At 36.0% G+C, this 16,681-nt stretch overlaps 1 protein-coding gene and 1 long non-coding RNA gene across 3 annotated transcripts in view; one reads left to right on the plus strand and one right to left on the minus strand.

Annotated features, from left to right (window-relative positions):
• PGM5 (phosphoglucomutase 5) overlaps positions 1–16,681 on the plus strand; it is a 183,780-nt gene that overhangs the window by 19,809 nt on the left and 147,290 nt on the right. For both annotated transcript variants that reach the window (XM_005581869.4, XM_045373149.2), the window contains 5 exons: positions 1,696–1,858; positions 7,918–8,064; positions 10,974–11,099; positions 15,062–15,252; positions 15,843–15,997. In XM_005581869.4, coding sequence (XP_005581926.1) covers positions 1,696–1,858; positions 7,918–8,064; positions 10,974–11,099; positions 15,062–15,252; positions 15,843–15,997 — 782 coding nt within the window. The remainder of the gene's footprint in view (positions 1–1,695; positions 1,859–7,917; positions 8,065–10,973; positions 11,100–15,061; positions 15,253–15,842; positions 15,998–16,681) is intronic.
• Positions 6,047–7,565, minus strand: LOC135967448 (uncharacterized). Its single transcript, XR_010581588.2, has 2 exons — positions 7,455–7,565; positions 6,047–6,289 (listed from the first exon to the last, which is right to left on the minus strand). It is a non-coding gene; the product is annotated as an uncharacterized lncRNA (long non-coding RNA).

The raw sequence follows: 16,681 nt of genomic DNA on the forward strand, positions 1-16,681 counted from the left end.
GTGTGAGTGTGTGTGTTTAATCTCTTCTGTATCTTTTTTTCCCCTGATCTCGCTGATTGTTATATTTGGTCGGTGACTGACCTCTAGCAATGATGGTGCCAGGGCAACTTTGCTGTTGGACTGTATGTTAAAGTTTGTTTTGGCTTGTGGGTTATATCAGTACTTATCAAATGAATTATCTGGAAAGAGAGGAGAGGATCTTATTAAAATACAGGTTCTTATTCAGTAGGCCTCGGGTGGTCCTTGAGGTTCGGTATTCTCTCTGTCTCTTTCTTTCTCTTTCTCTCTCTCTCTTTCTTCTCTCTTCTCTCTTTCTTTCTCTTTCTTTTTCTCTCTTTTCTCTTTCTCCTTCCTTCTTTCCTTCCTATTTCTTTTCCTTCCTTCCTTTCTCTTTTCCTTTCCTTTCCTTTCCTTTCCTTTCCTGTCCTGTCCTGTCCTTTCCTGTCCTGTCCTTTCATTTCCTGTCCTTTCCTTCTCGCTCCGCAGCCTAGGCTGGAGTGCAGCAGTGCCATCTTGGCTCACAGGTTCAAGCAATTCTCTCGCCTCAGTCTCCAGAGTAACTGGGACTACAGGCGTGCACCACCATGCTCAGCTAATTTTTGTATTTTTAGTAGCAATAGGGTTTCACCATGTTGGCCAGGTTGGAACTCGACCTCAGGTGATCTGCCCACCTCAGCCTCACAAAGTGCTGGGATTTCAGGTGTGAGTCACCACACCCAGCTGAGGTTCTGCAGTTCTATCAAGCTCGCAGGTGATGCCCATGCTGCCAGCCCTTTGAGTAACAAGGGGGCTTGATTACCAAGCTTGGCTGAACATTGGAATCACCTGTGGAGTTTTAACACTACTAATGCTGGGCTCTTGAGATCGCAATATAATCAGTCTGAAATGTAGTCTGAGTACTGGGATTTAAAAAAGTTTCATAAGGGATTCTATTTTGTAGAAATATTGAGAACTACTAGATTGGATGCTATTGAATCCAATTTTAAAACAAAGTGTAGCAATAAATGTTCTTCAGGGCTGTGTTGCTGACTTTTTAAAAAGTCAGTTTTGTAGCTCTAGAAAGAATCTGGTTGCATCCACAGATGACCTCCAGATCTCTACTTAGCATGACTGGGTAATTTCTCCAATGCCTCCAGCACATGCTGTCACTTAACAGCAGAAAGAGAATTCCTACTTTCAGGAGAACAGTCATTCCTGAAGATTACAGTTAAAACATGCCTACAGATGATGAGGTTGTAGTAAATCAGTCCCCTTGCTTTCTGAGCTTGTTCTAAGTTAGAGTAAGCAGAAGAAGCAGAGAAGCACTCCATTTTTTTTTTCTTGTAATCTCTGGCATGTGTACAGGCATAGTTTCTGAGTCAGTACCAAACTAAGAACTTCTTGTGTGATTCAAGTTAATCCCTCAGTTATCAAAAGCAGATGTTTCAAACTACTGAAGATCAATGAAGCATATCCTATTTACAGGTTAATAATTGACTACTAGATGTGGGTGCCCCAAATGGTCTTAGAGACATTAGAAAGGAGAGACAATGTCAGAGCTCCCCCTACTCTGCCTCCCGTAATCTAAAGCCCACTCTGTTCCTTTTGTCAAGAGATTGGCTGTATGCTAACAGAGCCTGGGGCACTTTCCTATTGAAATGCCTTTAATCCCAAGCAACTGGATTGATTTTATTTTATTTTTTTTGGATGGTTTAGATTGGACGACTGATTATTGGACAGAATGGAATCTTGTCGACACCTGCCGTCTCCTGCATTATCAGGAAGATCAAGGCAGCTGGTGGAATCATTCTAACAGCCAGTCACTGCCCTGGAGGACCAGGGGGCGAGTTTGGAGTGAAGTTTAATGTTGCCAATGGAGGTATGTGGTTCAGAATATGCTTAATAATCACGATTTCTTTCCTCTTATATTATTATAGTCTTAAAGTGACCCTTTGATGATAGACAAACAAGGTGAAGAGGACCAGGCTCAGAAAAATTTAGTGAGGTGCCCGAAGTAATCCAACAAGGAAGTGGCATAACGGGCTCATGAACCCATCTGGGGAGTCTGTTGGTCCCCCATACTCCTCAACACAAACAACTGAATAGTTGATGCTTATCTGATATGGAAGGACTCTGAATGCTAAAATTAAAACATACCCTGAAGGTCGTTGTCTGAAGGACAATGACCCTCATTTTACACATGAACAAATCAAAGGCCTGAGAGGCTGAGTTACTGCTGAAGGCCACAGGGTTGATCAGGGTCAGATTAATGACTTTTAGCCCAAATCCTGGGCTTTCATTTTCCTACAGTGTTGACATTCTCTCAAAATCATAGAATTATTTCACTTTTTCTTTTACTTACAGCAATTTATAGTTTGGGGGTCCTTAGTGAAGGGGGTGGAATATATGTATGAGGGTAAATTTCTTTTAAAAATTGAACACACACAAAAATAGGGAGAATAAGAAATAGATAACATGTACCCGTTATCTTGTTTTTCTATTTTGCTTATCTTTTTTTCTGAAGAATTTTAAGGCAAATTATAGCATAAGAACATTTCACACCCAAATATTTTTGTATGCCTCTCTTAAAAAGAAAGACATATTGCTGCATGACCATGTTAACATACCTAACAATAATAATGCTAATTCTCCGATACCACCTGAAAACTAATCTATAGTCAAAACTTTCAATAATCCCCAAAATAACATTATTATTATTTATAGCTGTTTTATTCAAATCAGGATACATCTAAGGACCATGCATTTGCTTGGCAAGTCTCTTAAATCTCTTTTAATCTAGAACACTGAGTTTGCATGAATGTGGGTAGGAGCCAAATTTTAACCAGCAACAGTTACCATTATAAATTATTCCTGATCCCAGGCAAAACAGTGCATTCTGAAGGGAAAACTTATCTATCCCTCCTTGCAGACGTTTTACACATTATCCAAACAAAGTGTATTCATGTTGAATATTTAAAAAAAAACCACAACATTGTAACCACAAAGCAGAAAATTAAACCACCAAACCACAAAGGTAGACAACAATCGAGGAATAAGGGAATAAATTATCTACGAAGTAACCAGAAAACAATTAGCAAAATGGCAGGAGTAAGTATTTATCAATAATAACCTTGCTTGTACATGGGTTAAACTCTCCAATCAAAAGATGTAGAATGGCTGAGTGAATCAAAAACGAGATCCAACTAGATGCTGCCTTACAAGAGACCCATTTTTAAACTTTAAGAATAGGTATATACTGAAAGTAAAGGGATAGAAGGAGATATTCCATGAAAAGAGTTACCAAAAGAGAGCAGAGATGCCTATACTGATCTCTGATAAAACAGACTTCCAGTAAAAGCTGTTCCAAGAGACAAAGAAGGTCATGATTTAATGATAAAGAGGTCAACTTATCAAGAGGACATAAACAATTTTAAATATATATGCATCCAACACTGAAGCACTTAAATATGTAAAGCAAATATTAATGGACATGAAGGAAGAAATATACAGCAATATAACACTAATAGGGGACTTCAGTACCCCACTTGCAACAATGGAGAGATCAACCAGACAAAAAACAAGACAACACTAAATTTGAACTATACGTTAGACCAAATGGACCTACCAGACCTATATAGAACTTTTCATCCAACAACAGCAGAATATACATTCTTCTCTAGCATACATAGAACATTCTCTATGATAGACTATATGTTAGGCCACAAAATAAATCTTGACAAATTCAAACAGATTGAAATCATGTCTAGTATTGTTTCCAACCACAATGGTATGAAGCTAAACATCAATAACAGGAGGAATCTTGGAAAATTTACAAATATGTGGAAATTAAACAACATGTTTATGACGAGCTAATGGGTCAAAGATGGGTCAAAGAAGAAATCAAGAGGGAAATTAAAAAATATTTTGAGATTAATGACAATGGAAACACAATGTATCAAAACCTACAGTATGTGGCAAAGTCAGTTCTAAGAGAGTTTATAGCAATAAATGCCTACATTAAAAAAGGAAAAAGTTCTAAATAAATAGACTAACATTATGCCCTAAGGAGCTAAATAAAGAACAAACTAAACCCAAAGTGAGCAAAAGGAAGGAAATAATGAAGATCAGAACAGAAGTTAATAAAATGTAGTACAGAAAAACTAGAAAATATAAATAAAATCAAAATTTGGTTCTTTGAAAAAATAAAATCTACAAACTCCTAGCCAGACTCACTAAAAAAAAGCTGACTCAAATAAATAGAAATGAAAGTGGAGACATTGCAATAGATACCTCAGAAATGAAAATGGTCATAAGGGATTATTATGAACAATTTTATGCCAACAAATTGGAGAACCTAGGAGAAATGGATAAATTTCTAGAAAAAATAACCTATCAAGATTGAATTGGGAAGAAACAAAGTTTAAACACTCCAACAACAAATAAAAAATTGAAGAAGTGATTAAAAACTTTCCAAAATAGAAAAGCCTAGGACCAGATGGCTTCATGGCTGAATTTTATCAAACATTCAAAGAATAATTATTACCAATACTTCTTAGACTCTTCCAAAAAATAGAGTTACAGGGAATACTTCCAAACACATTTTATGAGGTCAGCATCACCTTGAAACCTAAGCCAGACAAACATTGTAAGGAAAGAAAACCATAGGCCAATATCTCTCATAAATATTGATGAAAACCAAATTCAACAACACATCAAAGAAATTATGGATCAAGACCAAGTGGGATTTATCCCTGACATGCAAGACTGGCTAAACAGAATGAAAGATAAAAACCATATGATCATCTCAATTGGTACAGGAAAGGCATTTGGCAAAGTTCAGCATTCTTTCTTGACAAAAACTCTTAACACTTTAGGTATAGAAGGAAAGTTTCTCAACATAACAAAGGCCATTTTGAAGAAACCCACAGCTAACATCATAATCAACTGGGGACAATTGAAAACTTTTCCACTATTTAGTACCTGGCAGGGATGCCCACTCTTGCTATTTCTATTCAACATGGTATTGGAAGTACTAGCAAGAGCAATCAGACAAGAAAAATAAATAAAACTCATCCAAATTGGAAAGGAGAAAGTAAAAAATGTCTATTTATAGGCAATATAATCCTAAATACAGAAAATTCCAAAGATCTCACACACACACACACACACACACACACAGATACACACAAATTTTTAGAACTAATAAATGAATTCAGTAAGTTGCAGGATACAAAATCAACATACAAACACCAGTAGCATTTTTATACATAAATAATGACCCAGCTGAAAATTATCAAAACAATTCCATTTATGATAGCATCAAAAAAATACTTAGGAATAAATTTAACAAAGGAGGTGAATGTATACTGAAAACTATAAAACATTGGTGAAAGAGATTGAACAAGACACAAATAAATAGAAAGATATCCTGTGGTCATTGATCATGGATCAAAAAACATTAATATTATTAAAACATTCATACTACCCAAAACAATATACAGATTTAACACAACCCCTATCAAAATTTCAATAACATTCTTCATGGAAATAGAAAAGCAATACTAAAATTTGTATGGAGCCACAAAAAAACAAAACATTGCTGAGGAAAAAAAGTTGGAGGAACCACAATTGCTGATTTAAAATTATATTATGACAAAGCTAAAGTAAAAACAAAACAGTATGATACTGGCATAAAAACAGAAACATAGACCAATGGAATAGAATAGAGAGTCCAGAAATAAATCAGAACGTATATAGTCAACTAATTTTGGACCAGGACACCAAGAGAATATAATGAAGAAAGAAAAAAACCTCTTCAATAAATGGTGCCTGGGAAAACAAAAATGTGAAAGAATGAAATTGGACCCTTATTTTATACTATACACAGAAATAAACTCCAAATGAATAAAAGACCTAAATGTAAGATCTGAAACCATAAAAATCCTAGAAGAGAACATAGGGAAAAAGTTATTGAACATTGGCCTTGGCAATGATTTCTTGGATATCACATCAAAAGCTCAGGCTACAAAAGCAAAAACAAATAAATGGGACTACCTCAAATTAAAAAGCTTTTTCAATTTTTCATTTATTTTATGCACTTTAAAATCTCTGGGTATTCTTTTTTAACATTTTAAAATTTATTTTTATATGAGTCCCTGTAGATTTGCTGTATCCTTTAAAACACAATTATTTTAATATATGTTATAATTGTACATATTTTTGGTGTGCATATGATGAAAGTCGTTGGAGTGGAAGATATACATCAGAGAACTTAGAAATTGGCAAGGAATTCAGAAGTTGTTGATGAACTCTGAAATTATCAACATGGATGGTTAAACGGCATCATAGACAACTATCTAGAGAGACAGTACTTGCTTTACTTTTGGAAACCAGTGTGCTTTGGCATTAAAACTCAGGGACTTGAAAATGATGGACACAGCCAAAAACATAGTGTGGTGCCTGGGGTGTAGGGAGTGGAGGGAGATATTCATGCATTCTGTAATCTGGCAAGCATAAAATAATGCAAAAACTAAATAAGACTACCTATTCTTTAAGTTTCGTTGAAGGGTAAAAAATGGTAAGGAGTGAAGCAAAGGGCTATGTTTATTCTTTGAGGTCTTCACTTTTCCCACACAACAAGAAAATTGTTGGTAAAATGTTCTGGGCTGTCTTCTTTCCCACTTACTAAACTAGGACTATTGCTGTTCTTTTTTATGAGCATTTATTGGGATACGGTGATGGTGCTACACTCTAAGGCAGCGCTGTCCAAGAGAAAAATGTTATGAGTCACATACATACTTTAAATTTTTAGTAGCCACATTAAAAAAGGGAAAAGAAACAAGTGAAATTCACATTGTATTTTATTTAAACTACTATATCTAAAATATTATTATACCATGTCATCAATATAAAAATTATTAATGCAATCTATTGCATTTTCTACTAACTCTTCGAAATTTGGTGTGTATTTACAATTACAGCACACTTCGACTAGCCACATTTTAAGTGCTCAACAGCTAAATGTGACTAGTAACTTTTATTGTGTTGTATTGGACAATGCAGTTCTAAGGACTGAGATATTTTAAAAATCAAGAAACAATTTTTGTTCAGTAGAAAGTTACAGTATAGTTGACAAGTAAGATTCATACAGAAAGCTATACATCTGTCAATTATTTATACTTTAGATCTTTCAATCTACTTATTTGTTTTTCAACCTTGTTGCAAAAAAACAAAAATCTAAAATGGCTTGTATTAAGATATACAAGGTAAAAAAAAAAAAAAAAAAGAAAAAGAAAAAAAAAAGCAAAATCCCAAAAGATGAACAAGTATTGATTTCATGTTCAATTTATTTAAAGTCTAATACTACTTGTCAATTTGGCCTTTCGAGGAAATGCATCATTTATTTTTAGTTGAGCTTCATTTTAGAAACTGGGAAGTGACTAGAGATTGTGAGTTGGGGAAAATAATTAACTTACCCTGCTAAGCTCACACATCAATTAGGCAGCAGGAGAAAGCATAGTTTCCTCTTCTAGGTGCACTGGGGAAGCTGCAGTGTAAATCTGGAATCCCTCACTTCTGTCAAATGCATATCCTGTTTGTGTCTCATATCCTGAATAAAGCTGATTACGTAACCAGGTTTCCCTGGCAGGTGTGAAACTATTTTTAGGAAAGATGTGTCACTACTTAGAAGTGGATTAAAACAAATAAACAAACATATGCGTTGTTAGTCTACATAGAACAGGTGAGGCTGACCAAATTTCCCCCAAGGTGGATGAGTACAGTGTAAGAAATGTCAAGGCTAATAGAACTGTGAACCATTGATCATTGTTTAGAGAACAAATGAATCTTTCTCTGCCTGGTGGAGGAGGATGGTAACATTTCTCTGTTTGAAATTCATGAGACTTTTAAAAACGTGTATTTTTGGTGTTCAAATTTTAGGTCCTGCACCCGATGTTGTCTCAGACAAAATCTACCAAATCAGCAAAACGATTGAGGAATATGCTATATGTCCTGATCTCCGAATCGACCTATCTCGACTAGGAAGACAAGAATTTGACCTAGAGAACAAATTCAAACCATTCAGAGGTAACAGGTTTTATTTTGAAGAAGTCAGAGTAACCACGTGGATGGGGCTGACTGGTTTCTGTAGAGAAGTACACTCATGAAAATTATTGCATTGTCAATCTCAGGGGTGACTCTTGATAAATATGTGTAAACTTAATGTGGTGTAGAGAGAAGACATGAGAGCAGTCAAGATATTCAGAACTGGAAACTCTCAAAAACCACTTCCCAAACTTGGTATCATTTTCAATATAGGAAAAATTTTATGGTTGACTTCATTATAACATTCCAAGAATAGGCTGTGAATTGCCAAAACTTGTCTAAGCAATTAAGGTGAAGATGCTGGAATGCCTTAGTTAAGAAGGAACCTAACAAGTCAGTGGGGTTATTAAATTTCTCATGAAAGGTAGGAGTTTCTTTTCTAAGCCATAACCAAGCTTGGAATAATTATACATCAGTTTATGGAATGCATAATTATTGATCACCTACCCTATGCCAAGCACTGTGTTAGGAGATTTTACAAAGGAATTCAGTAACTACCAAATATATTTAGGCAAGTGATTCAAAAATTAAAGAACCAAAATGATATTGTCAAAACTATTATCTTATATTGTAAAGCAAATATAACTTCTACAGTACTCAGACAATAGTTTTTTTATTTTATAGATTAATTTTAAACCATATGACAACATTAATAACATGTGTGTGTATATCATTTTCCCCCTTATATTTTATCCTATTGCTTTTTCCTAGAAGGCATAAAATAGCAATAGATCTAACACGTTTTATTTTTTTAGTGCTACTATAAATTTGGATACAGTTTGTATTAAGATGGTATCCTCATTTTAGAAGTAATTTAACTTAGCCTAAAAGATGAAATACCTGGTTTGTGTCCATGTGATATTTTAGGGACAGAGAAAAGCTTTAAATGGATTGTGTGTGGGTCACAGTATTGGCCCAATGTTACCAAGTCTTTCTTGAGAGGTTTTGAGTCAGTTGTTTGCTTAGGTAATGAGCACAAATTTACAGAGAGCCATGATAATAACTGGAAGCAACAGTGCCTGCTTTTGCTAATCTAGCTGGGAGAATGCGCAGGCATATGCGTGCACACGCATGGGATGGCTGGACAATTAAAGGCAAGGTGTACATTATATTAAGCAAAATGATTTCAATATGCTAATTACATAAGGTTAGAAGGACTGGGCTTATTTTTGGTATCTTCACAATTTTTATAGTTGTCCAAGAGACTCAAATCTTCGTGAGCTCTCATTCAGGCTCATTGCTGCAGCCACATTGCTAGTTGCATGAATTTTCTAAAATGTTACTGATATCAGGAGGTGGGTAGAGGGATTCCTTGGCTTCCGAGAATTTGGAGATAATCGTTTGGGATAATTTATGTGCTGTATTCTTGCTGGTTCAAGTGTTGAGCAAAGCTTGTGTTAAGTAGAAATAATTCCTTTGCATTTCACTTTGAAGTGTCAAGAGCATGAACTAATTGATGTGAACTTTCAATTTTTCCTGACTTCTTGCTCCCTTGTTTTTCACATTTGTTTGGTACTGTGTGTTGCCTATTATAAATACCAAATGTATTTAGGCAAGTGGTTTAAGAATTGAAGAGCCAGAAAGAAATTGTCAAAAATATTATCCTATAATGTAGAGTGAGTAAAACTTACAAAGTACTCAGGGCATAAACTTTTGTCTTACAGATTAATTTTTTTATGGTGGTAAAATATGCATAACAAAATTTACCATTTTAACCATTGTTAGGTGTACACTTTATATGGATTAATTTTTAATTACTTTATAGACTATTATGCTCCTCATGTAAAAAGATAATTAAAAAGTACCCATGTTACAAATATAATTATTTGAATGGACACATAGATTACATTGACTTAAGTGCAAGAAAAAATATTTTTAGATATGTATTTGATCAGATGAAGGGATAATATTATATGGCACATTAAGATCTCATCCATTAAATATCACACCTGGATTTACTAAAAATTATTGAAAGCAGATTGGTAGTATCTTCAGTGCAAGTTTAAAAGTATTTCAGGGTTTCAAAGTAGTATGTATTTGAAAAATCTGAAAACAATATACCTAAGTTTCAAAATTTGGCTATGAATTTAAAAAAGCAGGGCTCCTAGACAAATTTTAGCACGTAAAGAATTGATTTACCACTTCTTGGACAAGTACTTTCTGAGCATTAGTTATATACTGATTGACAAGTATGAAAAATGTATTCTGAGCTTTTTGGTATGTCAAATACGTGAATAAAACTTTTTGGATTCCTGGTTACTGGGTGGTGCTAGAAGCTGGAGAGCATTTGTGTTTAATGAGAATTTCTAGATATTTGCCATTCACTTGGAAATTGGGTGGAGATTGGGCGTGAATGAGATTTCATGCAAACTCAGAAATATATTCATCACCAATTCTGCACTCGAATCTGGTAGGCACAATGGCATTTGGAAAATAGGGGTCACTACTGAGGTCGCTTGCTGATTTGTTTCATACCAGCTGAGTCAGTCTTTGGCCAGCCCCCACAGGAAAGGCAACTGGATATGCCAAAATGCCTCTAAACATTGAGATGTGTGCTGTGTGCATTTTTGGGGGGCGGGGAACTGGGGGCAGGAGTAACAGGGCACATTTTTATCTTTATTCTTGTGGTTGATTTTTTCCTTGCAAAGAAGAATTTATAACTCGGTATCATTTATACCCACTGAGCACTTGAAAAGTTTGTAGTATCTTGATTGTGCCTTGATTTGTGATTTTCATCAACAAATGGGCACTTTACTTCCCACATCATGTCTAGGGATATGATGGGCTTGTGATCAGAATTTCATGCTGTTAAGGTAGTGATTCTTTTTATGCTTCCAAGTATCTTTCATGGGTACAGTCAATGACATTTTCCTTTGTTTTTCTATCTTTAGTGGAGATAGTGGACCCAGTGGATATCTATCTCAACCTCCTTCGGACCATCTTTGACTTTCATGCCATCAAGAGTTTGCTGACTGGGCCCAGCCAACTGAAGATTCGCGTTGATGCAATGCATGGAGGTAAGCTCGTGGTTTTCTCCAATCAGTGGGCAGGAAATATTGAGACCTCTACACCCGTTGGGTTTCAGCGGTTACGAGGAAAGTTGGATTCATAGATATTAACACAACATGTGTATGTTCAGATGTTTGGAATGTTCTGGAAAACTTCAGGACCCTTATTTCTGTCTTTGGATGTAAACGAAAACAAAAGTTGAACAAATGAGTTTGAGGTTATGCATGTTTGAGTGTGCAGTATAGTAAAACTGTTATTTATTTGATCATATGCATGGCATAGTTTAAACAATCAAGTAGTTCAAGATTTATTATGAAAAAATCTGTACCCAACTTCTGTCTTCTCCCATTTACCTTCCAGAGTTAAAGTTTTTCAATTTTTTCAGCTGTTTCTTTTTTGTATTTGTCTCCCTATCATTAAATATTATGGATATACAGACTCTTGTTGATTTTTCAGTTTTGAGCATTACTGATTTCATACTATGGAAACTGGAGCTGCAGCTCTTTTTCACCCTTTCCACCCACCACCCACCTCTCCACCCACCAGTTAGGGAATCCAAGTATGCTTCACTAATTATATCATCAGTTTGGTAAGATCAGTATCTAGTGTTTACATTACCACAACACAGCTGAGCCATGCAATATGCTATAATTATATTTCCTTTACAGTACAAGTTTTTGGTTTCCTTGGAAATAGCAATTGTCTTGTTTTCTCATTGCTTGGTTTTAATCAAGTATATTTACCACTCTTAATCCTCAAGCTCTCTCCCAGGGTCTAAATCTCCCTTCACTTCATTTTCCTGGAGACTTTGATCTGCCCCACTCTGCACTGGTTGCTCTGTGAGCATGCTGCCATCATGGAATCTCCCTTTATCATCATGGTAGTAATTCTTTTTACACATCTCTTATGTTGAATGTCCTGTTCCCTGGTTTCTTTGTCCGACACCTTGATTTACTCCTACTTTGGAGGAACATGTTCTCCAGGAACTCTGTGAGAGAAAGCTCGTGGTAGGTAAATATTTTGAGTATTGTATACCTGAAAAGTATCATATATCTAAAATATATACAATAAAACATTGTATATATTTTATTCTACACTTGCTCTTGATTAATATTTGACTGATATGGAAATCTAAGTTGGATATTATTTTCCTTCAGAAGTTCGACAGCATTGCTCCACTGTGTTATAGCTATTATATTAAACTTGAGAAATCCAATGCTGTTCTGATTTTTAATCCATTGTCTTCCTTCTTCTTCTCTGGAAGCTTTTAGGACCTTTGACTTGTCTTCAGTGTTCCTCTGTTTTACAATAATGGATCTTAGTGTGGGACTCTATCTTTATTGTGTTGGACACCTGATGGACCCTTTCAGTCTGAACACTTGTGCCCTTTAACTCTGGAAAAGTTTTTGAATTGCTATTTAGTAACCATTTTGATTATTGTTCCTACTGAACTGATCCTTTAATTATTCTATTTCCCCTTCTCCTCCCCAATTTTTCATCTCTTTATTTTGTTCTACTTTCTGGGAAATTTCCTTGACTTTATCTTCCAGTCCTTCAGTTCTACCATTATATTTTTAATTTCCCAAAACTTTTGTTTGTATTTTCCAAAGATTCTCTCTTTTAATAATAGCATCCTAGTTATGTTTCATGGATACCATATCTTTTTAAACTTAGGTTTACTGAGGTATAATTTATATACAGTAAATTTACTCCTGGTAGGTATACAGTTTGATAAGGTTTGACCAAAATATACAGTCATGTAACCACTATCACAATCAAGATAGAACATTTCCATCACCCCACAGAGTTTTTTGCAGCCCTTTGAGGTCAAACCTCTCCCCTTATCCCCAGCCCCTGGCAACCACTCATCTGCTTTCTGCCCCCATGGTTTTGCATTTTCCGGAAAGTTATATAAATGGAAGCATACAATATGTTGCCTTTTGCTTCAAGCTTCTTTCACTCAGCATAATAATTTTGATACACATTCTTGGTGTTGCATGTATCAGTAGTTGTTCCTTGTTACTGCTGAGTACAATTTCATTGTGTGGTTGTTATACCACAATTTGCTTATCCATTCACTGGTTGATGAAAATTAGGTTTCTTTTTCTTCTAGTTGTTGGCTATTACAAAGAAAGATACTGTGAACATTAGTGAACAAGTCTGTATGTTTTCATTTGTCTTGGGTAAACAGCTAGGAATGGGATTGCCGAGTCATATGATACTTGTATGTTTACTTTTATAAGAAATGACCAAACCGTTTTCCAAAATACCTGTACCATTTGCACTACTGGCAATGTATGAGGGCTCCAATTTATCTGTATCTTCACCAATACTTGGTACTGTCAGTCTTTTCCATTTTAGCCATTCTACTCTATTTTGTTAATCTCTATTAGGGTATTACTGATATATTTTTAAAAGTTTTATTCTCCCTGTATAATTTTTGTTTCCTCCAGGTTTCTCTTTACTTTTTGTTTATTTTCACCTCATCTCAAATACGTTCCTCAAAATTTTGGTGATCCTTGGCTTCCTGGCGTATTTAAGAATGAGGCATTAAAAATCTGCTGGGAGCTCTGAGCCTGCTGTGGGTCTTCTCCATGGGCTTTACTCTAAAGGCTTCTGGCTAGGCTGTTCTGTTCTTTCTTGGTGGGCTGATCATATTCCTCAGGAAAAGAACTTCCAGGTTCTTGCCTTAGCATGATCTGACCTACAGGGAAGACAGCTTTGCTGCTTTTTCCAAACAGTATGAGCAATGTTTCTGGGCTTCAGCCTCATTGCCTTGTTTATACTGTATGTCCATCTTTGAATCAATTACTCTGGCTAGGAGATGGAGGACACTGATTGGGCAGGCCTAGGTCACCTCCTTAGCCTTGGGGAGGTGGGATTTAGCCATACCCAGACCCCATGAGCTGAGATATGGGGAAGGGAGTTTTTCTCCAATAGAAATCGCAAATGCTGCATCCACAGGAAGAGGAAATGTGTACTGGGCAGGCACAATCAAGAGATGTTCACTATTGGAGGATTTTGTGTTGTATTGATGGAAAATAAGTGGAAAGCAGTATCTTTCAGATATTTCAGTTAGGAGGATTATATGCTGTTCCCCAAATGTGCCCTATGTTCTACCTCAGGCTCTGTTCCCTTGCTCATAATGTTCCTTTGGTTTAGATGGGCTTCCCATTCCAAACCCAAATCCTTGTCAACTTTATATTATTCCTTCAAGTTCCACCAGAAATGCTGCTTCTTCCTTGAAGCCTTATGTGTGGTTATTGCTTCTCTTAAGCCATTGGATATAATTATTTCATCAATGTGCATTGTTTAATCTTACCACTGCAGTCACTCATCTGCAGCTTTTATTCATCCCACTACTAGATTACAAGCCCAGGAATGTAGAAACTATGTGCTTTGCACCCCTTCAATATGATCCCTTCATTTCCTAGCAGAGCAGCTCTATGTTAGGCACTCCATAATGTTCATTGAACTGGAAAATACTATTCCTTGGCATGTATTTTGGTAAAATGTGCTTGTTTTTATATGCTTCAGTGGTTTATAGTGTTTAATTATATACTTGGCAGAGTCCAATGATTGCAGAGACAAAGAACATTGCTAGAGCCCTTTAATACTTTTGCGTATGTTCAGCTAAAGCTCTTAATACATGAAAAGCAACAGACAATGAATCATTATTACATAGCTGATTTCTTTCTGGCAACATTTTAGAAAAGTTTTGGGAGAAAAAATTTATGTAACTAGATGATTGAATACATCTTCTGTATTCCTACCACAGTAACTGGCACATAGTAGATGCTCAATAAATAGTAGTTCAAGCAAATATCATTCTCTGTTGTGTCTTTAAAAAGATTGTAAATTTATATTTTTCTTCTGAGTTATTAAATTGTGTTTCCTATACTATTCAGAACAAAATACTCTGGGGAGAAGTTTCTGCAAATATTTAATATTGCTGTGTATCTATTTTTAGTTATGGGACCTTATGTGAGAAAAGTTCTGTGTGATGAACTGGGGGCCCCAGCCAATTCTGCAATAAACTGTGTTCCCCTGGAAGACTTTGGAGGGCAGCACCCTGACCCAAACCTGACATATGCAACGACTCTTCTGGAAGCAATGAAAGGAGGAGAATATGGATTTGGAGCTGCATTTGATGCTGATGGGGTAAGTAGGAAAGTTGTGTCTGCTGACACTTTGACCATATAATGAGCCATGAATTGGAAATCAGAGAATTAATGAACACATCTGGAGCTAACATGTATGGGACATGTGTGCCGTAACTGGCTCTGCATCTGCCCTTCTCTTTCATGACTAAGTATTGCAATTAAATAGCGATTACTTTTCTGAGGTCCAGATTTACATTATGGCATACAAAGGTTGTTTATTTAAAAATATATATTATTCAATAAATCTTTATTTATGGCTGGTGTTGTTGAAAGCACCAAGTTAAGAAATCAGCTATTTCTGCAAGAACCAGTGTTCTTTATTATGTTTGGGAGAAAGAAAGAATTAAGTGTGAGGGTTTCTAAAGCTTGAGCCACATTTCAACAGGTGGAACATATTCCTGGTGTGTCAAGATTCTGGGCCCTTGATACTCAGAGATTTAGAAGAATGTTTCCCATGCTCTCTTTGGCCTTGTTCAAGTTGTTAGGTTGTTAAATATAAGATGGCAGTAAAGTGGATTGTGATGGTTATGGGAATGGGCTGCTAGCAGATGCTTCTGTCTGATCATTTTTACGCATTCCTTCCTACAGGACCGTTATATGATCCTAGGCCAAAATGGCTTCTTTGTGAGCCCTTCTGACTCCCTGGCCATCATTGCTGCCAACCTCCCTTGCATTCCGTATTTCCGTCAGATGGGGGTCCGCGGGTTTGGGAGGAGTATGCCAACCAGCATGGCCCTGGACAGGTAAGCAAGGACGTCACCATGAAAAACTTTATGGTAGACCTTTGATGTCGATGTCTCTTTTGTTGGTTGCTGGCACTCACTCTCCCCTGCTCCATTTGGGAATGTGTTGAAAGCATGGGAACATGGTATAGTGTACTGGGTAGAAGCTGGAGAATCAGGTGGCCTGAGCTTAATTCTTGGTTCTGCCACCTACTAGCTGTGGGAATTTAGCAGACTTATTTAGTCTCTGTGCCTCAGTTTTCTTATCTGTAAAATGTGGATAATAATAGTAATATCTTTATATGGATTGTTATGAAGTACAAAAGAGGTGATTCATGTAGAATATTTAACATGGTGCCTGGTACATAGTAAATACTACATAAATGTTTAGCAACAAAATGTATTAACCTGAAAGTATGTATGTATAAGTGAGGGGGAAAAAGCATGGGTTTTGAGATCAGATTATATTATGTTCAAATGCTAGCTTACAGCCTTATTAGCTCTGTACAAACAGAAAAATGATACTTCATAGGTTTATTGTAAGAATGAAATGAGACAGTGCATGGAAAATACCCAACAAGAGATTCACTCAGTAGGGCTCTAACTAACCCTTTTAGGTTTCATTCTTCTTGCTCTATCCATCCCTCCCATCTATCACCCTGTATGATAAAACATTGAATTTCAGAGTCTGACATTTTCAAACAG

The sequence above is a fragment of the Macaca fascicularis genome, chromosome 15 (genome assembly GCF_037993035.2).
Source record: "Macaca fascicularis isolate 582-1 chromosome 15, T2T-MFA8v1.1".
Lineage (NCBI taxonomy): Eukaryota > Metazoa > Chordata > Mammalia > Primates > Cercopithecidae > Macaca > Macaca fascicularis.